At 39.7% G+C, this 23,714-nt stretch overlaps 3 protein-coding genes across 4 annotated transcripts; all 3 read right to left on the minus strand.

Annotated features, from left to right (window-relative positions):
* Positions 1 to 227: 227 nt before the first annotated feature.
* On the minus strand, positions 228 to 7,810 carry get3 (guided entry of tail-anchored proteins factor 3, ATPase). Its single transcript, XM_023269696.3, has 7 exons — positions 7,651 to 7,810; positions 5,603 to 5,750; positions 4,765 to 4,913; positions 3,756 to 3,906; positions 3,549 to 3,656; positions 2,226 to 2,423; positions 228 to 2,129 (listed from the first exon to the last, which is right to left on the minus strand). Exons 1-7 carry the CDS (start codon positions 7,791 to 7,793, stop codon positions 2,001 to 2,003), a joined length of 1,026 nt encoding a protein of 341 aa, XP_023125464.1. The 5' UTR covers positions 7,794 to 7,810; the 3' UTR covers positions 228 to 2,000.
* Positions 7,811 to 8,048: 238 nt separating this feature from the next.
* Positions 8,049 to 10,086, minus strand: LOC111568187 (noggin-2-like). The gene has a single exon (XM_035947900.2). The coding sequence runs from the start codon at positions 9,645 to 9,647 to the stop codon at positions 8,796 to 8,798; it is 852 nt and encodes a 283-aa protein (XP_035803793.1). The 5' UTR covers positions 9,648 to 10,086; the 3' UTR covers positions 8,049 to 8,795.
* A 131-nt stretch (positions 10,087 to 10,217) lies between these two features.
* On the minus strand, positions 10,218 to 21,958 carry LOC111568178 (target of Myb1 membrane trafficking protein-like). 2 transcript variants are annotated; one of them, XM_023269686.3, is made up of 15 exons: positions 21,742 to 21,958; positions 19,416 to 19,500; positions 17,774 to 17,852; positions 17,394 to 17,543; positions 16,153 to 16,287; positions 15,920 to 16,069; positions 14,795 to 14,911; positions 13,582 to 13,715; positions 13,431 to 13,473; positions 13,181 to 13,307; positions 12,098 to 12,164; positions 11,168 to 11,243; positions 10,992 to 11,051; positions 10,852 to 10,891; positions 10,218 to 10,775 (listed from the first exon to the last, which is right to left on the minus strand). In XM_023269686.3, exons 1-15 carry the CDS (start codon positions 21,812 to 21,814, stop codon positions 10,627 to 10,629), a joined length of 1,485 nt encoding a protein of 494 aa, XP_023125454.2. In that variant the 5' UTR covers positions 21,815 to 21,958; the 3' UTR covers positions 10,218 to 10,626. The 2 variants fall into 2 exon arrangements, with proteins under 2 accessions (XP_023125454.2, XP_023125452.2); XM_023269684.3 differs by having other exon boundaries at positions 10,852 to 10,894; positions 21,742 to 21,957.
* Between the last annotated feature and the right edge of the window lie 1,756 nt (positions 21,959 to 23,714).

Below are 23,714 nucleotides of genomic sequence, written 5' to 3' on the forward strand. Positions count from 1 at the left end.
AAACATGACTTATAGATGATATTCTAAGCAGAGTCGACAATGGATATTTTGTGCATGTCATGTTTTCTTCCCACTTTTACACTCTTGATTCTTGTTTGTTGGCCCTGAACTGCTTTGTCTGAAGGTCAACTGAGGCTTCATGCTCTGTCAGAGTCAATCTGCAGACTGGAAATGTGCTTCAATCCACTCCAATTAGTCAAAGGAATAACCACAATAAAAGCTGTGAGCTGAGGCAAGTTTGTTTTAATTAACACTCGCAGTATAATTTAAAGAAAATCTATAGAAAACAGATTCTGACTCAAAAGCATTCAATGACAGACAAGGAGGAAAGTACGGTTTTGCTTAAGGTTCGATTCAACTGTCATCTTTCTGTTCAATTGGAGTCCAGTATTCAATCAGCAGGGCATGGATGCTTCAAATTTACTTCAACAACTCACCATTCATTTGTTCAAAACACTTGACCAAGCAACATTCACTATATATATTTATTAACAATGCACTAAATAAGGCTACTAATATCTTTCAGTGTTCCCATATCAGTAAACAGGATGGACACGAAATGCTTGACAGAGATGAGAACTGGGGGGGTTTATGAGCACTGAATGGGAACTGGGAGTTCAACAGTGTCACGTAGCTTCTTTTAGCTTCCAGCCCCTCAAATATCATTATTCACATCCCACATTTGTGTCTCAAAACTGGTTCTGTGTCCGGCAACATTCCACCTGAAGCAACGAGAGGCGCTTAAATATTTAACAGAGGCCATAAAGTTCAAATGACACATGGTTGCATGGGGATATAGAGCTCCTAGTTTGACTTGATTCAAAATGAATTCAAAAAGAAACTCTGTTGCTCAGCTGACTGCATTTAAGATAGTGGGGTCTTCTGGTCTGTCAGATGGTAAAAGAAGCACTTTAGCTTCGGTTTTCTTTATTGAAATTACAAGTAGGGGTTGACCAATATTCAGCATGATCTGATATTCAGCTGTTTTATTTTTGTAATAAGTTCCCAGTGAATTATATTAATTAAAAAATGTTTTACTTTGTCTCAAATGCAGCTGAATCTGTCTCTAGCAAAGTCCCGACCACGGCACTGTCTGATCAGTTCCATGTTATTAAACCTCCTCAAAGATAAGTGTCGAAAAGTTTTCTTTGAAACAGACATACGTAACATAAATAAATGTATTTCTATGTTTTGTACTGCAATTTGTGTTATTCTAAATTTTGACACCAATATTTTCATTTTTCCTGAAAATAAATAACAGTAATTGGTCTTCCTGACTAGCTCTGAAAACACCAATATGAGTTGACCCCTAATTGATCAAGAACCAAACTTAAAGACCACAGGCTATATTCTGTTTTTTATTATTTTCAAGAGTCTTTTTTCACTGCCCTCTCGTTACAACCCGAATCCGTAGAAATTTGGATGGAACTTCCAGATGTGTTAGAGATGCGTGACATTTTTCGTCAAACGGGGAGACAGAAACAGCCACCAAATTGCACAGAATAAACAAAGCATTAAACATCGACCATCTGAAAAAGCTGCTATATCCTGGAATACACAGCACAGTCACTGGAAACACTTTGTTTTTTCACAACTGAGGCTGGACACTGAGCAGGATGGAGGAGGAGGAGGAGGAAGAAGAAGAGGATGAGGGTGTTTTTTTAGTTGAGAGGACGTTAAATGCTTTAAGCAGGAACAGCACAACTGTCACAGTAGATATGAAGACAGGAGAAGGTGAAGTGAGCGTGAGGCAGCACACACATGTTGCTGTCTTATCTCTAGCGATGCAGAGGCGTCTGTTTTGTGTGTGTCGTTGTCAGCTCCCCTTCGCCGTGGGCGTGCTCTGCTGTAGATGATGGGCTGAGGAATGACTGTTGAGGCTTCTGCTGCAGGGTTTGAGGCTGGTTGGGGGGGGGGGAGCTCGGACTTCAGAGGTGTTGTCTGTAGGGAGGGGAGGAGAGAGAGAGGAGGAGAAGGAGGAGGTCCTGCAGGGGGGAAGATCACTTGTTTGGGGGTTTGTAGGGTTCCAGAAGTTGCTTAGAGAACGTGTTGACCTTGTCGGCACCTCGAACTTCATGGGGCAGCAGCGGCAACTTGACTATGTGGAAATCTTCATAAAGATCCTCCATCTGTAAGGAAGATGGCAGGTCAGTAATGAAGACGTGTGACATTAACAGCTAAACATCTTGGTTTCAATAACACCACTGTCTTCTCCTGACACATACCTGATCTAAATACTTGGACTGAATTTTATGGCGGGCTTCACACATTTTACACGGCCTCTCTGCGTCGGGGAAAACAAGTTGGTTGACAATGATGTTGTGCGTGTCGATGCGGCATTTGGCCAGTTCCTGGATCAGCCGCTCCGTCTCGTAGAGCGACAGGAACTCAGCGATGCACACACAGATGAAGGTGGTCTGTTCCTGATGGATGCAGAGAAAGTGGAATAGAGTTACCACACAAATACAGAAAGATTTTAGCACAAATAGCTTAAGTGATGAATTGTTCTCAGCTGTTCTGACTATGTGTAGCGCTTCTAACTTCGATATGGTACCTGCATAGAAAAATCAAATCAATACAGCTACTGTACAGACAAAAACTTTAATTCTTTTGCAGGAATTCAAATTATTTAAACACCTTCTGCTGAACTCTAAATCCAGGCAACCCTGTTAGTTGTGGACTGTCTTTTCATTTGCTATCCATTGTTCCACTTAACATCTTCACTCACATGTTGTTAACAGTCTAAATCACAACACTACGGCTGCTGATTCTGTTGCCTTCATGTGGCTGATTTATTCTCACTCAAAACAAAATAACAAAACATTTCTTGTTTTAATGTGAGGTCTAACATAAGGTCAAAGACTACCAATCCCCATCCTATACATTGTCTTTCGTGTCTGAAGACGCTCAGTCCCGCCCCTTCCTTTTCTCAAACCTGCTTATCAACTGATTAATTACAACACAATAACTCAGCAAAAAATGTAACACAATATTATTATACATCAACTCAAATGCAAAAAAGGATTAACTTCATTTCAATAACAGAAAATTCAGAAAAATAGAATTTAGAGTACACACAAAAAAGTGGCTCTAACACTGTTTCACTTAACCAATGTGTTCATTGTTGGCTTTTAAGCACTGACCAAATCACATTTATGCCATTATTACAATAATGAATATTCATAAGAACAATGCAGACTGTTTCTGAGAGAGCCTGTCCTCATTCATTTCATTGTCAAATGTAATCTGACTAAACAGAAAATTAGAAAATGTGCTCAGAACACAGACCTCTGCCAAGGATGATACTGACTTCAGTCCTTGGTGTTTACTCTACTTCAGGGCACGACTGTAGGGGGCGGGTTAATAACCCTCACACACAGCAGCTTGAATGAATGAATATGATGCCAAATTAAGATCACCTACAATATAAGATTACCTTAAAATGTCATCTGTGAGAAGTCTCAATGAACACAAGAAAAACCTAGAATTAAAGCAACTGTCATGTGCTTCTGTTACAGCTACTACTGTTATATAGAAGTGGGACTTACAGGATCTTTGAACTGCTCACTGACTGAGCGAATGACTGGCAGGGTTTCCTCGAGCTTGGAGGCCAGCTGGTCTGCGTTCATGTCGCCCAGACCGAGCATGTTGCACATCTAGAGAGAGAGAAAGAGAGAGAGAGAGGCTGCTCTAAGGGCTTATGTCATAGTTACATTTTTAAATAATAAATAACTATTGTGATTGTCCCTCCTCACCTGAGAGATGAAAGGGCTGATCTGGTTCTTGATCTGCATGAGGCGGCCCAGACCTCGCTCCACGATGGTGGGAAAGTTCAGCAGTCGCAGTGTGTGACCAGTAGGGGCAGTGTCAAAAACAACCACGGAGAAGTTCATTCCTTTTACCAACCTAAGGCACAGGCAGACAACAGAACCGAGTTAGGCTGGGCTCCTGCCACAGGAGTATTAAAACACTGACATGACTACATCGCACACATAAGAAGAAATGTCACAGATCATTTTCTCTCTAATTTCAGGCATGCACACAAGATTTGAAAATAATCACACACTACGGAATGCTATGAAGAAAATCCTGCCCGAGGGACCAATTAGGGAGCAGAGCATCATGTGACATGATCTCATGGGGACACAGGTGGAAACAAAACAGAGACTGTGCTGCATTAACTTGCTGGAACACTAATTATATTTTGCAGCAAGAAAAAAAATCAAAAAGCTAAATATGTCTGCAGGAGAACATGTTTGGAGAGATGAGGTCACCACAATTAGTCTGTTCTTTAATGAGAACTGGAGTTGAGATTTCAAATATCAGTTTTAATATCTGCAGCTAATGTTAGCCTCAAGGGCTACAAACCTTAGCTTTGCGTGGCAACTGCGTCCACGGCTGCATGTGCTTCTGTAATAAATGTAACCATCTGAAATTGAACGCATAAATTTCAAACATGTTTGATATTATCAGGCAGCCCTGATGAGTCTGTGAGCAGCTCAGGAGGCCTAAGACTGGATCTGTAAACGCCTCACATCACCAAATAATCTGGGTCAAACTCTGGTTTAGATCAAGGCCCCAGAGCAGATTACTGCAATTACGAAAACATATGTGAATCTGCCTGAAACTTCTGTAGTGATCCAGCCTTCATCTAACATGCACTGCCTTTTCTTGATAAGCTCAATCATGGTACAGTACGAATGCAGAATTAAATAAATATTTGAAAAAGAACTGTCTGGCTTCACAGTGACCACAGTGTTTTACCTCATGACTTCTGCATAGCTCATGGCTTCATCAATACCAGGGAAAGCGCTCATGGCCTCCTGCATCATCTTCTTGCCCATACTGAGCATGTTGTCCTCCTCGAAGAACTCGTCAGGCAGTTCTGCCACACCCAGGCTTGGGTCGATCTCCTGTATTAACAAACACACTCAACAAAATCAGCACATTACAAAAGATCTAAACATGTTTTTATGCCCTCCAGCGATTCAGTTTGGTACACAGAGGAGCTTTTGAGTCTGACTGTCCTCATGACACTGAGTACCTTCATGCACTAAATTTAATTTTCGAGAAACAGCATAAATATATCTCTGTTTGTCTCAATGGCTTTAATATAGTAAAGAGGAATTTTTGAATTAGAGGCATTGTCACATAGTATAATCACTGACATAAAATAATACAAGAATAAAGATTTCTGAATCTTTAGCTGCTTCATTTTCAGGATTCACTGTCTCATGTATGCTGGCTTGCTGTCACCGCTTACAGTGACATTTAAAGAGCCCTGTTAATGTTATTAATAACATCTGTGCTTCTCCCACAAGTTAAAATATTTGTTATGAAAAAGCCATATCACAGAAAGAGGCATTCTTCTGCAAAACTGGAAGAACTTCACAGAAAACTATTCCTCCCATTATATTGTAAACATCCAGCTTCTTTCACTTGTTGTCATGATGTGATTAGACTCCATTAGTTTTATGTGACCTAATAGTGAATTGTCAATATACAACTTTCAGTACTCTTTTGCTTGTATGTTTAATGCTTTACTCCCTTACCTGCCCTTTTTACACAGTGTTAATGGATTTCTCACTGTGGCACGACTTACCATTGCAAAGAGGTTGTCATAGCCCTTGACCTTAGTCGGCACCTTTGAGAACTTCTGGTCAAAAGCATCAGAGATGTTATGGGCAGGATCTGTGGAAATGATGAGGACGCTCTCCCGGACAGCAGCCAGCTGGACAGCCAAACTGCAGCTGGCAAATGACAGAGGACAGGAGACGGATTTGTACAGCAGGCAGACAGATGTCTGAAGTGCACCTCAAGTCAGCACCACATCTATAAATCATCTAAAAGCACCAAGTTACTGCAATGAAACTAGTTCACTGACTATTACATCACACAGCATCTATATTCTGACTGATAATCTTTGCATCAGTCAGTGACTTAAGCAACAGTTAGAGGAGACAGTGTTTAAACTTTAGTGCAGACTTGACTGCTAATGCTAACATCTTTACCTCCGGGTATAGTTGGTGTCCGTGACATCACATTCAAGTTAATGTTAAGGAATACAACATAGCGTAAAATATTCTCTCAATAAAAGGAGGACAGGTGGAGAGGAGGAGTCTTTCTATGTCACTTTCATCGTGATGAGCGGAGAGTGTCATGAATCCATGTGTCAGCTGGATACGACGCTGAAGTTGGTTCCAAATTCATACCTTCCAGAGTCGGTAGTTAAGGGTAAACTTAAGGAAACTCAAGTTAGAGTGGCGAGACTGATTCTCCGTTTTTTTCATTCTAATTGTTTAAAATAGCATTAAGAACTTTTACCTGTATTCTATTTATGTATAAAGGGGGAAGTCTGCGCTTTTCTGCATGCAGATATTAGTCCAGATCTAAAACCTCTGAATACAGACTGGACAAATCTGTCCTAAAGAGGCTCCAGTCTGGAAAACAATCTCTGCTTTGTGAAGCCTTTATTGTTTTTGTTAAAATGCAAAACTGGGGGAGGGCCATCACTTCTTTTTGTGAATGTGTAAGTCCAGGTCTAGACAAAAACTACTATAATTAGACTGGTCAAATCTAGACTACACTGTGCCTGAGATGCAAGGAGTCTTTAAAACACAGTTTTTTTACATGCAACCTTTGTATTTGTCAAAGTGCATAAAAGGAAAATTATTTCACTGCTTTGTTCACATCTAAACCACAGTGAACTAGGTTCATAATGATATTTTGGCAGGTCAAATCTGGACTACACTGTTCTTGAGAGAATAAAGAGTCTGTAAAACAGTCTGAATGACAGAGACTCAGACTTCTCCACATTCATTTAAATGATGTAAAACATAAGAATAAAGGCATTTTGAATAAACCCTTAATGCTGTCCAAAACCCACTTTTAAATGTGAGGACCTTTATTCTATGAGTCCAAATGCTAATGAAGGGAGAATATCCCACAGAGACTAAAGAATATATAAAATCAATCTCTTATTTGTTACCTAATCCAGATTTGATGACATCTGTATATGTAGAGACATATCTGGACCTGTTCTAATGTGGTCTACTTGCTTAAAAAAAAAAAGCAGGGATTGTTTTAACGTAATTGTGAAGTAACGTGATCGACATGCAAAGAAGTTATGCAATCTACCTTATTAGCACATTCACAAATTATATATTGACAATACAAATTTCAAAGTGGGTTTCAGACAGCATAAAAGATTTACTCAAAATTTCTATCAAGGTTTTACGTCACTGAAATGTGAAAAAAATAAAAGTAAATAAATAACATCAGTCTCTTTGTAACTCTCCCTGAACTTCCTGCATTACTACTAGATCTGAAGCTACGAATCTGAAGCTGACTTCAGCGGCGTCGCTGGCTAACGTTAGCTGGTGACTGTGCTTGACAGCACTTCGACCACCGGCAAATAGACACCTGGCGCTCATCTAAATGATCTAAAACGTAACAGTGGTGAAATTTCAACTCCAGCGCGTCTTCAGCTAAAGAGCTACGTCTCCTTAGATTCCCATCGTGGAGAAATTGACCCATTTTATTCGTTTGCTCACAAAGATCCACGTCAACTTGCGGTAACAGCTAATCTAAGCTAGCTGTGTTAGCCCGAGTCAAAACCGGCAGGGAAATTGGCATTTTTATTCAACTTACCTACATGTCGTTTTACCAACTCCACCTTTTCCACCCACAAATATCCATTTCAGAGATTTCTGCTCAATGATATTCTTCAGAGTTGGTTCTAATGGCTCCACATCAGGCGCATCTTCGAATTCGTCTTCCAATGAAGCTGCCATCTTGTCTGTGTACAGTCAACTTACAGCTCAGGGGGGCGGAGCCTCACTGCTGCGTTCAGGCCACGTCGGAGCTTTAAAATATGAACGAGATGAGTAACAATTAAAGCAAACAAATCTAGAGTTTAGGGTGATATTTTCATTTATATCTAACAAAACCAGCAAACAAAGCTTAAACAAGTAGGTGATAATTGTCAAATATTTTCACCCAGAACATAAAAAAATAAGAAGACACTAAACTCAAAACCACTTTTTCATCTGGAGCTTTATTATACAGGCAGTTGTTATGTTCAATTAACTTTTTTATTTTGTACAAGTTGAAAGAAAAAGTAGATATTTTCTGCAGTTAGACGCCACTCATTGCATAGAGGTTATTTTAGACAGACAAAGCAATTTTGTGTTTCACTTAAAAAATACTATACTATTTGCAAAAAAAGAAAAAAAATGGTCAAAAGTCTGCAGAATACTGAAAACATTGCTTCATAGACACTGATTCAAAGATTTCCCACATACATAAATATAGCACCAGACATAAAACATGGGGTCATAAAGCCTTCCACAGCCAGAAGAAATAACTGATAAATGGCATTTACTTGAACTGTATATAAACACACTTGTGAAAAAAGGTTGAAAATTTAAGCCCAAGAAAATCCTAAAATAATGAAAGTGAATGAGCAGCCTGAGCAGCATTTTCACCAAACTACAGAGCTGCGGTGACACTTTCAGCTGCCTGGTTGTCAAAGTATCACTGAGAAAGTATAACAATGCTGAAAATCTTTTGCACATAAGAGAAAATATGTTTATAAATTTTATTTAAAGCCAGCAACATTAAGATTCATGCAGTGTTGGACTAACTAAAAGTAGATAAGTGTAGATTTCTAAAATCAATCAGCACAATTTTGATTAAAAATTAAACTAAGAATCAACAAAGACAGTATAAATGCATACCCAGCATGCATTTCAAAACCCAGCTGCAAAAAAGGAGTGAATACATGAGCAAAACATTTATTTACACGAACACAGGCATGCAGTGACCACAGGATAAGGCATTTGTCTCCATAAACACCTTTTCTCTGCTTCACCTGTCTCCATCTCCTTGCTGCCTTCAGACCTGTTGCCTTTAATCCTTCCGGATCCGTCTCTGATTTCTATGCAGTGCCAAGCCAGGATCCTAATGTGAGCTGTCTGAGCTCGCACACACTTCATCCCACTGGGAAAAGAGCAGCTTTGCTCTCCATCTGCTCTCTCACAGTCAGTCTGCCGCAGCCAGCGTGGCCAGAAAGCTGGGCCCAGATCTACCCATCGGTAGTGCAGCTCACATGTCGCTGAGCGAACCAACCAGCTTCTGACTGAACTGACAACATCTGAGGGCAGAGAACCAAGGTCCAGCTCTGCAGCTTCCTTCTGCAGCTTCTGTCGACTGTCCACTGCAGCATCTCTCAGCTCTGGAGAGGAACTCAGGTTGAACTTCTCCTTGAAGGTGGTGTGCTTTAGTGGTCGACTTCCCTCAGAGGCCTCAGATGGCTGATCTATGGACATCCAGAACGGGTCAAAAGAGGATCCAAGGAGACGCAGGAGGCGAGATGGACGGCGATGTCTGGGTTTGGGCAAGTAGAGGTAGTCTTCAGCTTGTGTCTGGAGGGAGTATGGACGGATTGGCTGCGAGTAGGATGGTAGACTGGCTCTCAGCTTAAGAAATGGTGAATCCCAGTCTGCATCTTCTTGATCTTGAACCATGGTCACATTAGAAAGCTGATTTGTGGTTGATATATTTGAAGTAAAGGCAGCAGATCCATGCAGGAGGACACACAGAGAAACCCAGCAGAGAGAGATACCGAAACAAAATGTTCTGCACATGGTCTTCAGGTCTGGACGGGAGCTCAGAAGAATGACATTTGCTCGTTTAGTCTTCCTTTTTCACCCGTTCAGCTATGGTTTTTCCTCTTGGTGCTTTTAGGGACTCGGTGTGCCCAACACCAGACATCCTTGAGCTCTTGAACAACAACATGTTTAATGTAGCTTCTTATCAGCACATTATTGAGTGCAGCCACAACACACCTGAGTTCCCACTTCTCACTCAAGGCTCTGATGTTTTGAATAAGTCGCCAATGCAAACATGCAGCAGGAATCATTTGTTGTTTCTGAGAATTATTTCAATTTAGGAGACTCTATTGTGTGCTGATGTCAAGTAAATGGGTTGTTATTATGGGGTTATTTGCAGGAGATGGAAAAAAAGTTTTAAAATTCACAAAACATACAGAGTAAGACACGAAAATCATGACATCAGTGTGGTGGAGCTGTGAGCCACACCTAACACAAATTACCCAAAATGAATGTCACTGGAAGCTGTTGTTACTTGAAATTTTGTCATTTATGTTAAAAAAAAAAAAAAAAAAAGCACAACATCTAAAACGAGAACAGACGAAACACGTTTGGGTCCCATTTATTCTCATCTACACAAAATCAGCTCTCTTGGTCAAAGGCACATGATGGTGTGATATCAAATATATCTTCTGCATGATATGCAACTGTAAACATCTAAATATTTTTGCTTACATCAATATTATAATCATACATCTTAAATACAGTCACATAAAGCTGCTTATATGTACATCAAGATAACAAACAGCAGACATGCACAGACAAATACAGCATTTATGAAAGGAGTTGATTAAACAGTAGTTCTGCTTTCAGGTTTTAATTCCAATGTGTGCACTTGCAGAGAAAACCTGATCTGACACAGTGTGTGTGTGTGTGTGTGTGATTGTAGGTATATTTCAATTTGATGATATGACTATGTTGACCTCCACCCGATTCCTCCTGTTTGTTCCCACACTCAAAGCGAGAAAAGCTGGTCATGTGACGTGTCCTGTTTCCGGGTGGATTGAGACGGTGGCGGTCTGGGTGTGGTGGGCGGCACACTGCGAATCGTCTGGCTGCTGTAGTCCGCCACCTTCGTCCGATCCTCCAGAAACTTATCAAACTCTGGAAAGGACACTTGAGGTTAGAAGTGTGTGCAAAGAGATCACGTTTGCACACAAAAAAAGTAATGAAAACAAACCTTCACTGGAGACTCCCTCACAAACTGAAGACTGCTCCTCCTGCTTTAAAAAAAACACACAAATGTGGGGTTTTATTTGCACAACATATTTTTTTTTTAGACAATACATCATCATGTATAGCACACATGCTTTCTCTTACCATATCACTAGATAGCCATTTGTCTATGTTGCTCTGCAGGGAGTTTTTTGCTGGTTGGATCTACAAGAAAAAAGTAATCAAGAGAGGCATATACTGACTCCAGGTTGTATTTATTTTGCAGCATGAGCATGGAAACATTCATAAATTGATAACATGTGTTACTGTGGTATACACACCCCTGCTGTGACCTGCAACCTTGTGTCCAGAGCTCCAGCAAGGCCCTCCACAGCTCCTGGATCCTCATATCTGACACTGAACATACAAACAAAACTGTATCACTAATGATCATAAAAAAGTGGAACAGTTGCATATTACCAGAATTATATCTGAATCTACTTAAGGGATTTATCCACTTTAACAGTTGTGGTGACATGCAACTAAATAATAAAATCGTCTCTTATGTAGGACATCTTAACCTACATGCTGATTTGAGAGCTCGTGAAAATTGTTTGCTTTTCTGGGTACATGTCAGTTTGCTAACACGCCTCCTCGCCTTCCTCACTCTTCTTCAAGTCTTAGCTCCTCCCAACATGAGAGAGAAAGATGTGAAGAAGAGATGCAAGGATAAAGGACCCACAGCTGCTAAATGAGACATTTTTCATTGCATTAGGCCTGTCTTCAGTGGTCCCATTTATTTATGCACAGTTCTGTCTGCTGTCTCAAAGATGCAGCATTTATATGTCACGCCACCTGACAGAGGATTTCTGCGAACTATGCACCTATTTTCTTGTTTTAAGCTTCTCCCAAAGCCAAAAGCTCCCAAAGGTGAATTTAGGCAATTGAGAAATTCTCCATGATGGCAGAAAGGAGAGTGATTTATGGGTCAAGGGGAGAGTTATGATGCATGTAAATGTTGCTTATGTGTCTCTTAAGCTGTGGATAAAATTTAAAACCCAATTTAGTGGCAAACGCAACCCTGCTCTTGCAAAGCAGAATGCTTTTACAGATATCTTAAAGTGTCTCCTTAGTTTTGTGTTGTGCAAAAAAGCAAGCCGGTCATAAATAACCAGCAAGTATCTGTCTTGTAAATACAATCAAGTTTATGTAAATGCAGCAGGGATGATGATATACTAAACATCCTTCCATCACCAGTTAGCTCCACTCACCTTTTCCTCTGCTCTGCCAGGGAACTGCCTCTGGTATGGGCAAACATGTCAAACTCCTCCTCTCCTTCTGCAAAAGCAAAATTTCAGTTACTCATTGTAGTTAACTAATTTGCTGTTAATTGGAAGAAGCACTTTTTGGAAAAAAAAACTTTGAATGCGCATCTATGAAGCTATCATAAAAAATGATGGATGACACACTGTAGTATATTTCCTACATCGCGTTACTCAAAGTAGCTTTTGTTATGGTGCAGCCTGAGTATTTTTTTTTAATATTAAGTTTTATTTAGTTTATTTTATTGTTTGTTTGTTGCAGCACATGGTCTACTTAGTCAGGTACTGAAGTGAAGAATCTGCTGCTCATTGCATTTGTGCCCATATGGAGATGACCCTAACCAGTTGGCTTTCAGGTAACCCTGAGCTCCAGCATTTTTAAACATTTCTCTCATGTGTCATGTTCGGCCTCAACATCCTGTTCTTTTCTATCAGAAATAAAACAAACTATGAAAACCAGACTTAAACACACAGTATGTAGTTTCTGTTGCTCTGAGTCTCTCAATCAAAAGACAGGATCAGTGCAGTTGTCTTCACACTCTGACATGACTAACACAGAAATTATCTTCGCGAATGAGTTACTGTGTTAAAGTTTCATTTATGTTTAATCACGTACGTATATTCATTTTATCTCATTTCATTCAAACAAAACAGTTGCATGAAATGAGAAATTCAATCAAGGGGCAGCCCAGTGCTGTTATTTGTGGTCAAAACAATCATATTAAAATATTGGTGATTCATCAAAAGTGATTAATACAAAAACTGTAATGAAAGAAAACATTAGCTTGCTAGTTCACCTACTTTTTCTTCTCCTCCTTTTTGTTCTCTCTGACGGATCAGGTGCTGCTTATTCTTTTCCCCGGCTACCGCACTACACTAGATACAATTTCAGATGTCTCTGCATTTAAATTTTAGTTGCTTTTAGACATTTATATGTAGAAATGTTACATATTATACCTTTAAGTTAAAAGAAGACCCTATATACTGACTTTGGGTTGCAAAGGAAACGGAGGTTTTACAAAGTTTGCTCACTGTGATTGGCTGCTAGCTGTGGATTGGTCCCTGTGCTCACTGTTGGTTGGCTGGTTGTTGTAATAAGAGCAGGTTGTCTGGCAGTGGAAGGTCCAGGACTGAGGTCGACGAGGCTCGAGGTAGAGCTCTGCAAACACACAATGCAGTGTTTGTCACACTTAATTGCTGAAAGAGTGTATGCGTATTGCCTAAACCATGAAGAAACATTATGAAATATCAAAAACAGACAGAGCAACAGAACATTTTTTACCTGCTGCATGCTTGTCATTTGTGCTTTGTTCAGCCTGTCAAACCTAAAACATAATTACAGTACAACGTTCACCACAGTACACTTTAGCCCCACTCCATAAAAAACAGCTTTACAAGCACAGTCCAAACAACAAAGCTGTGCTGGAGCTCACCTCTCATAGCAGATGAAGGCATTGTTGAGGTCATCGTTGACCACGAGCAGCTCTTCAATAAATCCTTCATCTATCAGCTGAGGAATGAGCTCCACCACTCGACTCTGCATCTTCTTACACACTGAGAACAGCTGCTGCTTCGACAAAGAGAGAGAAATAGATCAGTTCATCTTCACAAAAATGACAGAGAAGTTAAAGGAAAACATTCATTAATCTGTGATATTTAAAGAGGTATTTAAAAATGAAATTTTGCAGTTTACTGTTTTGTAATCCTGTTTCATGTGCTTTTACATTTCCCATAATCCTTTGGCAACAGCATCAGCCCAAAGACAACACTTATAGAGGCAGCATGAGAAACATCAAAGAGAGAAAGTGTGATTAAGTCATCTAAGACAAATTAAAAACTAGTCTCTTTGCATGTTAACTTCTATTTTATATTTAATATATACAGTGAAGGTGTTTAACAGATGGGCAAACCAAATGTGAAATACTGTCACAATCTACTCTTTGTTCTTGAGTTATGGCAATGAACAAAGGCCAAAAAAGTGCTTTGGCAGAACATAATAACTTGACTTTAACTCCCGATTTACAGTCAATAATCTATTTTGTAAAGTCAGCAAAGTCTAATCAGTTTATTAATGAGTCCGAGGGGCTTGTTAGTGCCAAATTTGAAGTAATTTCCTGAAGGTATTTAAGAGATACTGAGTTCACGAAAATGCACAGATGTCCATTGTGGTATTTTTACCTGCTTTTGACTTGAAAGGTATTAGCACGAAAGAATGCAGCATCAGAGTTGCACAAAACCAACAAAATGGGATCACAAATACATGGTATGTAAGTGTACTGTAATAAAAGATTAATCAAAAATCTAAATCACCTCCTTGTTCACTACTGCCTATACGATGGATACTCAATAGTTCACACAACAGTGAGCAGTAGATCAAGACATTCATCATGTTGCATCATCAACACTGGTTATTGTGTAATCCAACAGTCAATTTGGCCTCTACACTGCACAAAGTAGCGTACATGTCATGGCCGCTACTTTTTTTGTTCCACTGTGGAATATTTAAGGGGAACTACAGCTATAACGGACAAATTTAAGCACAGAATTCAAACATTCGAATACAGTGGTGGGCATTAAATGTAGTATATTCTATAGAGTGGTTTCACATCTCATTCACAATAGATGCTCTAAACAATTCTCACCCACCTGTAGCAGCTCTGTATCATCAGGCTGACTCTGTCCAGGTTTTAGCTCATTCAACATTTCAGACATCACCATCAGATTTCCCTTCACCAGAGCCAGCTCACTTCGCAGCTTCTGTTCCTGGATAGAATTAACACATCTGTTAAAAGCTTCCAAACAATTGGCTTCACTGGAACGATGCACAGAAATAGTCTATAACTTCTGCAATGCAGCTGCAGAATACTGGTTTTGTTTTACTTGTCATACAAGGAAAAGCTCAGGAGGAACTAATTATATCATTAACAGTTCTGCTCCAGAGATTACAGCAATGCAGTGAAGCCGCTGACAGTGCTATTAGTCACTTTGAGAGACAAAACGTTGTCTCTGTCATGGGTCTGTTGAACTTTAGCTTCACTCCACATTGTCCCCAGGGTCATATGTGTCCTGCAATGTCTGATTAGAGCTGCAAGGATCAGTTGATTGATTGAAAATACATAGGAAAAATGTTTTTTTGCTTTTATCAATTCATTATATTAGGTCTTTTAAAATTAATATGTGAGTATATGCTGGTTTTTGCAGCTGTCTATGACTGTGAAACACATACTTTTATGGAAATACAAAAAAAACCAATAATTGCTATCATGACTTATTGTAGATTTACAGTTTTTGTATGTGTTGGATTCATCTGCAGGTTATATGCTAGGTCACATGTGTCAGTTTGAAAGCCACCAGCTAGTATATAATTTAGACAAATTATGTGTTTGTCTGACCCTGATGGAGACTAAATGATTTTACTATAAAGCTGGTTTTGAGGTTAGCGAGTTTTCAGGTTTAAATCTGGGTTTTCAGGACAGTGACACTGATGATGGTTCACTTAAGACTGTTTTTTGTATTTTCTCTCACCCCACCAAAGATCACCTGTCAGATCAGCCATCGAAGACATGCAGTGCTTAATCTTCATACACTGCATCAATGTTTTACAATGCTTGTCTGCGCAAATACAAATATGTGATATTCTTTTTTTAAAACAAACTGACTCTACATATTTCACCATCAGCATTAACTTCTAAAAGTGAATATCAGTCAGACATGGTTTTCTTTAGTATCCCTATCTAGTCATCTACTGCTAGGGGTTTTATGAAGAGGTACCTGCTCAGCAGAAAGTGACGCTGGACCTTCACTGGGCTGGACTGGAGTTGAGCTACTCTGACTGGGAGCACTTAAAGGAGCTGCTGGTTGTGACTGGCTTGTGGGAGCAGTGACAGGGGTCGCCTCAGGAGTCCCGTTTTCTGGAATACTCTGTCAAATTTGAGGAACAATGTAAATAGATATCCACAAATGTATTTCAATTGATGTATTTCCAAATTTGCACACAGTCTCACTCTGTTTGGAGTGTGGATGGGGGACAGAGCATCCAGGTCTGTCATGGGGAACTCCAGGCCTCGCCTCCTCAGGTCATCGTATACGGACACCACCCCGGCCAGGGAGGGAGAGCTACGAAACGCATCGGCCCATGACTGAAGATGAAACCGAATGTAAATGTGATGAATTGTAAAGACGTGACTGGCTCCAGAATTTATATGCAAAAGAACAAACGAGAAAAAAACTACAGAGAGACAACAGAGAAGTATTGTGCCGCAGAGTTTTCCAGCACGACTCTATCTAATGTTATCATTCCTTCTAGTCTACGATTGCATACAAGAGGTTTTGACCATGTTGCACAGGAATGTACGAAAATATTTGAACGACAATGAACATTAAAGATAACACTGTTTTTCGCAGACATAACAGTCAAACTTAAGTAGGCTGTAAAAGCCGTGGGATTTTGAAACCCCTCAAAATTCTCTCATAATAATTGCAAAGACAGTGTCAAATCTGAAAGCAAAATAAGAATTTTAATCAAATACAACAAAGTGGAGACTTGAACGAAAACAGTGAGTGGAAAACTGCTATGTAACAGTTTTAGAATCAATGAGCAATAATCATTTCAGTTTCAGAAAAAATGGCAAAGAGTTGTTTGGTTTCTGTCTCCAAACTGTTTCAATTCAATTTCCATAGGTCAAACCCAAAGCTCATGAAAATACTGATTCATTTTCATCTGTTTATCAAGCAAACAACTGGCAGATTATTTGATAAGGGAAATATTCCTGTGCTGAGGCCCTGGGGCTTCTATTATACACAATCTAAACATATGTTTACATACAACTATATCGTATATGTAATTTTTGCACTACTTAAGCCATACTTTTTTATACATGTTCAGCCATGTGCAATATCCAGAAGTTCAACGTCAGTTACACAATTGTTTTTATAATTCCTAATATACTGAATAAGCGATCTTACAAAGAATAAGCTATCAGACTGTTTTCATAGATACACATACACTTGTACATACCATTTTTTTTCTAGTAGATGTTATATTTTATATTTGCACATTTCTTATTGGGCTTTTTGAAAAGCCTGATTGTGTGAATGCACTGAAAGGATTGCTGACTAATTTCTTTGCACGATGTGCAACGACAACAAAGGTATTCTATTCTATTCTATTCTATTCTATTCTATTCTATTCTATTCTATTCTATTCTATTCTATTCTATTCTATTCTATTCTATCATACATGTACCTGTATGAGACTGAGAACTCTGTCATGGAGGACAGTTGGGGGGTTGTATTTGGGCAGAATGGAACGAACCAAAACCCCTTCAACAAACTCTTGCGAGGCTACCAAAACTTGGAAGCGATGGCCACAGTTCTTCACACAGGTCTCAAGAACCTAGAATACAAGACAACAGAACAAAAATACAAAAACTGTGTCTGAAGCTGAAATTGTGTCTGTGTCGCTTGCATAAGTGGACAAGTAAACCATCTCCTTATGGCCACCAGCCAACCAGGACAAGGATCATTCCAGTCCTCAGATCACTCCAACACTCAACATTCCTCAATGCAATGAACGACTGAACAAATGAAACGTAAACATGCAACCATCCAGAGATGATTACTCACAGTGAGGGCCAACATGATCTCTCTGAAGTTCTTATTTCCTACTATTCTCTTCTTAATAGCTTTGACTGCATCTCTGGGCCTGGGGATGAAAACAACTCTGCATCACATGATGTCTGTTCAGTCATCCATTGTGGTATTTTGAAATGAAAATATGCAATAATAATTTAACAAGCAAAGAAAAAAGATACAGGGTTTTCTGTTGCAGAAACATCAATAAAAGGTGTTGTGTTTATGGATCAAGTCCATAAATAAAGAGCGAGAAACAAGTCACTCCTTAGGCAAAAACCAAACATTGCCTTTTTACAGTGTACATCTAACTGTTACAACCACATTGCATTTCAGAGATATAATAAAAGTCCTCACAGCATCAAAACAAAGAGCTTAACAGAGATCTTAAGTAGGCCACTTGGTCACAAACAGATGCATTCCAGAGCAGAAACCATAAAGGAAGTGACACTGTAAAATGCATTACAGATATAAAAACTGCAAACTTACACAGAGTACAGTGCACTAATTAGACAGAAAGGTGAGGCTACAGATGGGGGCAGTTACTGGCTTTTTAGTGGAGACCATATAATTGGCCTTTCATTTTCATCTTTCCAGCAGCAGTTAGTCATTTACAGAGAGATTCAGAAAAATATAGGGTTCATTGTTTCCAGAAATACAACTCCCATTGTCATGAAATTCAAGGAGGGTGGTCCTTGAAAATGGAGGAAAAAACATTTCCAATCGCAGGTGGTACTGGGGCCCCAGAAAATTCCTGGAAGTGTGTGTAAGTATATATACATACTCTAGCAGTCAAAAATTTGGACACATATTTTAGATTCTTGAAAATAGTCACTCTTTGCCTTGATCACTGCTTTACACACTCTTGGCCTTCTCTCAGTGAGCTTCATGAGGTAGTCACCTGAAGTGGTTCATGAAAATAAAGAAAAAACATTTAATGAGAAGGTGTGTCCAAATTTTTGACTGGTAGTGTATATATGGGTGCATCTACATTTCCTATTACAAATACAGTCTTTGGTCTTCACTTCACAAACCTTTGAGGCATCTAACAACAGCAGATTTTGATTTGTAGCAAGTATGGCAAGCCAAGGTTCTAGTTTTTTGCTGTTTTGATAAATGGTGAAAATTAGTTTTGGGTCTCCAATAACAAGTAAGTAAACTCAGACTATCTGAGATGGTGGAGCAACACTGCTATCTGAAATGACACAGACTGACCGACTTGGAACCAAAATACACAACTCTTTAAAACTTAGTGTCAAAATTTTGAATAATACAAACTCCAACTCAACATGTTGTTGGAATGCTTGTGCTTATGTATGCTTAACTTGTGTTTAGTAAAAAGATAACATTTCAATATTTATCCTTCATTATTTATTTATCCATTTTGACATGTTGCTCATGATGTGTAACCAATCAGATGTGCTGTGGGCGCTCCAGACCAGAGTGACTACAGATGAAGAAGTGGCTGCATCAGAACCAAAGTAGTGAAATCTTACATTTATTTAATTTATTGGGAAGCGGTTAAAAATAACAACAGTAATAATGAGGAAAAATTCCAAATATCTGATCCATTTCTGAGCCAGGCCAATAACCTATATGCCCTGTAACCAAACACAACAAATGACATTGTCCCTACCCCTCGTCCGTCTCGTTGATGATGTCACATATCTCCATGTTGAGGCCCCAGTCCTCTAACTGTAGAGAGCCAATGGTTGCTCGCTCTGTCAACAGAGAGGGAATCGGGTGAAACTATCATTAATACAGTAATACTGATAAGTGAATACCTAATACTGTGTAGTTCCCTTTTGTGCTGCCAAAAGAGGTCTAACCTGCTGAGACCTTGACTCCACAAGACCTCTGAAGGTGTCCTGTAGTAATAAGCACCAAGATGTTACCAGCAGATCCCTTAAGTCCTCAATGCTGCAAGGAGGGACCTCCGTGGTTCTGACTTGTTTTTCAAGCACATAACACAGAGATCTAGTGAATTTGGAGGCCAAGGGCCCTGTCATTAGGGGATATAGTTGCCATGAAGGTGGTGTCATTGGTCTACAACAATGTTTAGGTAGATGGTTGATGTCATAGTCTCATCCACATGAAGGTCAAGATTTAAAGTTTCCCAGGAAAACTGCTCAAAGCATTATGTTGCCTGCGCTGGGATACTTTCTTCCTACTGTGATTTAACACCACCCTCTGCTCAGCTGTACTCTGCTACATGTGCTGCAGACAGTTCTCAGAATATTCTAAACAGTGGAGTCAGAGTGCCCTCTGCTGGACAACTATTTCTAATACGGAAATAGTGTACATCCTTTTGCCATCGCTCCTCAGGTAAATGACACACCGGGTTGTCCTTAAAATGTAAAAGCCAATGTGATTCATCAGACCAGGCCACCGTTTTCCATTGCACCCTGATCTAGTTTACGGGCTCAAGTATCCTTTATGGGTAATTTTGGTGGTGGCTAGGAGTCAACATGAGCTCTGTGATTGGTCTACAGCACTATATGCTATACTTAAAGCTACTTTTTCGTATGTGTTCAGCAATATCGAGAAGTGCAGCATCAGTTACACTACTGTTTCTATAGTTCTTAATACACCAAATAAGCTATCCTTACAAGGATAAACTATACTTGTACATATGATTGTTCTACTACATACTGTAATGACCCTCCCCCTGGACACCAGTTGTGGCTGTCCCAGTCATCACCTGATTGAGCCACACCTGTGATCTCGTGGCTCAGCTGCACTTAATCTCTCCCAGGGTTTGCCAGAACAAGTTATAGCAAATAAAGGCTCCCATTTTTACCTGTTTGATATCATGCTCATCTTCTAGTTGTGATTGCTTGTGTGTCAGCCAGATGTTCTTTAGGGGCCTGTAGCTTGCAAGTTATTTATTGTTTTGCAATTGTTATTTTGCACGACTTTATGATATATACTGAAATCAGCTGATTGTGAGGGGGTCAGGTGGAAGGGACTGATTGATTTTTCATGCAATAACTTGCAGGCAAACTATCAAATAGATCTGTAAGTGGTATCCTCCACTGTTTGTCGTACTAACCTGATTAGGAAACCTCAAAATGGGTTTTCCTCCAAACTACTTAGCAATCAAAGGCAGCTTTCTTTGCACTCCGCCCTTCACAGACTCCTCATAAGTCTCTAAATCTCCTTCATTCCTTTCCACCAGCACTCCCCATACTTGTCCAAACCCTCACCCTTGCCGTTCTCAATCCCATTCACTCCCTTGCCCTCCTTATATCCCCCCAATCCCTCCCTCCTTGCCTCCCACTCTCCCTTCCCCAGCTCCCACCACTTCATGTGACTGTCAGCTGCTTCTGTTCTCATTCGCCTCAGAAGAAGCTGACATTTGTGTGTGAGAAAGTGAGTGGATAAGAGGAAGGAAGGCTTGAGATGTGTGTGTAACATTTTCATACTACTCATGACTGTCCTGATTACACATCTTTCCAGGCATCATCAGCAAAGCATTTTGTTGGATGTGTGGGTTTCACAGTTGTTTAGTGGTTTCAAATAACGAGGCAGCCTGCTGTCTTTAAAAGGAGAATTTCCCCATTGTGCATAATAGCCATTTAAAAAGAGCTATAACATTCACAAATAAGGCGTGAAACTGCAGCTTAATAAAACACCTCAATGATTAAGGAAGTGAGAGGGAGCACAAAGCAGCTCCCTCATTTGCCGAATGACTAGTTCCTCAAGTTGCACTGACCAATCAGATGGAAGATTGAGGAGAATAAATCCCGCCTCTGCTGCGTCATTGGCTCTGAAGACTTACTTTAATGTTTCGGTCAATTCAGACGCATTTTAGAAACTGAAACCCAGAAATCAAAGCGTTAAAGGGTGTTTATTATCCACAGTGGTGAGTTTATAAAAAGCCTTAAACATACGCGCCGATTTAATACATGCTGCTAAATTGATCCAGCGGAACTCATTTGTCAAAAGCAACTGCGACTTACCGATTCTCTGACCGACGGGCGTAGAGAAGGGGTTTCCAATGAGAAACTCCATTTTTTCCCCGAGTCCAAACATCGTAGAAAGCTGTAACAGTCCGCTTTTAAAAAACGCAGCAGTTTTCTTTTGTTTTTTTCTGACCTCCTAAATGCTGCGTGTCCTTTTGCTTTCAGCGTCTCTGCTGCTTCAGAGGCGCACAGACTCTGAGAGGAGTCACGTGAAAACAAACACACACAGTCAGGAAACTGCACACACCGACGCACACACACACGCAGCCGCTATTAGATCTCATTTCCAGTAGTCATTGAGGTTGTCTACCTGTTGCAAGTTGAAGTCATGCATAAGTCTTGTTTGAGTACAAATATGTCTTTCAGCACATAACTTTGCAGTGACTCCTTACATAGTATAATCATATTAAGAAATGTTATTTCTTTAGCGCCGTTCAAACCTGGAGTTAAAGGATGCTTAACTTACTAAAAGCAACAATAAATTGTTAGTAAAACATCAAAATGTGCAGTAATCTTCTTCATCCTTTACACGAATGAATGCAGAAGAAAACAGCCAAACAGCTACATCATCAAATTCTGAGACAATACAGTCGAGTTACATCATGTTATCCGTCCTTTAGCGAACCACAGGGTTATTACTGCCCCTAAAACTGTTGTGACAACCACCACCTCTTTCTGAATGTCAACAAAACAAAATTATATTGGACCTCATAGAAGTGACAGCCTAGGTCAGATTCAGATTCAGATTTGGAAAACTTTATTTGTCATTTTTATTTGGCAATTAAAAAAGGCACGTAGAGCAGGCAGTGCAACAATGATGTAAAAAGTTGAGTAAAAAACAAGGAAATTAGAGATAAGCAACATAAATAAAGAAGTAGGGATCAATATATATACCAATGTAGAGCAAGTATTATAAGAATAAAAATAAAATGAAAAGAAAGAAAAAAAATACAAAAAACACAACTTAGTAATGTAGTAGTGCAAATATGACATATTAGTGCGAATACAAATGAACAATGTACGTGTAATATGGCAATAAGGTAGATACAAGTTGTATATATCAAGGTAGACATAAATTGCAGAGTGCAAAACGGCAGAGTTCACAGAAGGTCCACATTAAAGTCTGTGTATGGTGGTGGAAGGGGGGTGGGGTGGAGTGGAGTGGGTGGTTTATGAGTTGAGGACGAACAGATTGTCCTCAAAAACTAAGTGACCGTGCAAGAAAGAGAATACTAAGGGAAGCCTCCAAGACATCTATTATGATGAAGTTACAAGGCATGTTGTAGACTCTAAGGTCGACTGAAAGAAGTGTCATTTATCTGATGAGACCAAAATTGAGCTTTTTGGCCATTGGGACCAGACACTGTCACAAACACACCATCCCCACCGTGAAGCATGGTGGTGGCAGCATCATTTTGTGGCGATGCCTCTTGGCAGCAGGTCCTGAAGGCTTGCAAAGGTACAGAGTGAAATGAATGCAGCAAAATATAGGGAAAGACTGGAATACAACCTGCTGCAGTCTGCAAGAGAGCTGCATTTGGGGGGTGTTTTGTTTTTCAGCTAAACATGGTGAATGTTCTATCAGAGCCCAGAACTCAGTCCAATGTAGAACCCATTGGACTTCAGAGAGCTGAAGGACCCTTTGCACATTTTATATTCAGACCACAAACTACTACTCTCAGGTAGATGTTACAGTGTCTGCAAATCTAGTCTTTGATTCCTACTTCTGGCATATGCAACTGTTATGTCTCTGGATTTGTTATACTGGATTATGTATCCATTTTATACAAGGGTCAATACAATGTTCTTACAATTGCAATATGTGTGATTGCATAGATGTATCTGTAATCTGTATGCTTTAGATGGGAATGCTTTCTATAATAGTTTTGTGGTGGATCAATGCTTGCGGGTCTGGACTAATGAACATTAGGTTGGGGATTCAAAGGTTCAGGTTTATATCCTGCAGGTGG

Source organism: Amphiprion ocellaris, chromosome 4 (genome assembly GCF_022539595.1).
Source record: "Amphiprion ocellaris isolate individual 3 ecotype Okinawa chromosome 4, ASM2253959v1, whole genome shotgun sequence".
In the NCBI taxonomy this organism is placed as follows: Eukaryota; Metazoa; Chordata; class Actinopteri; family Pomacentridae; genus Amphiprion; species Amphiprion ocellaris.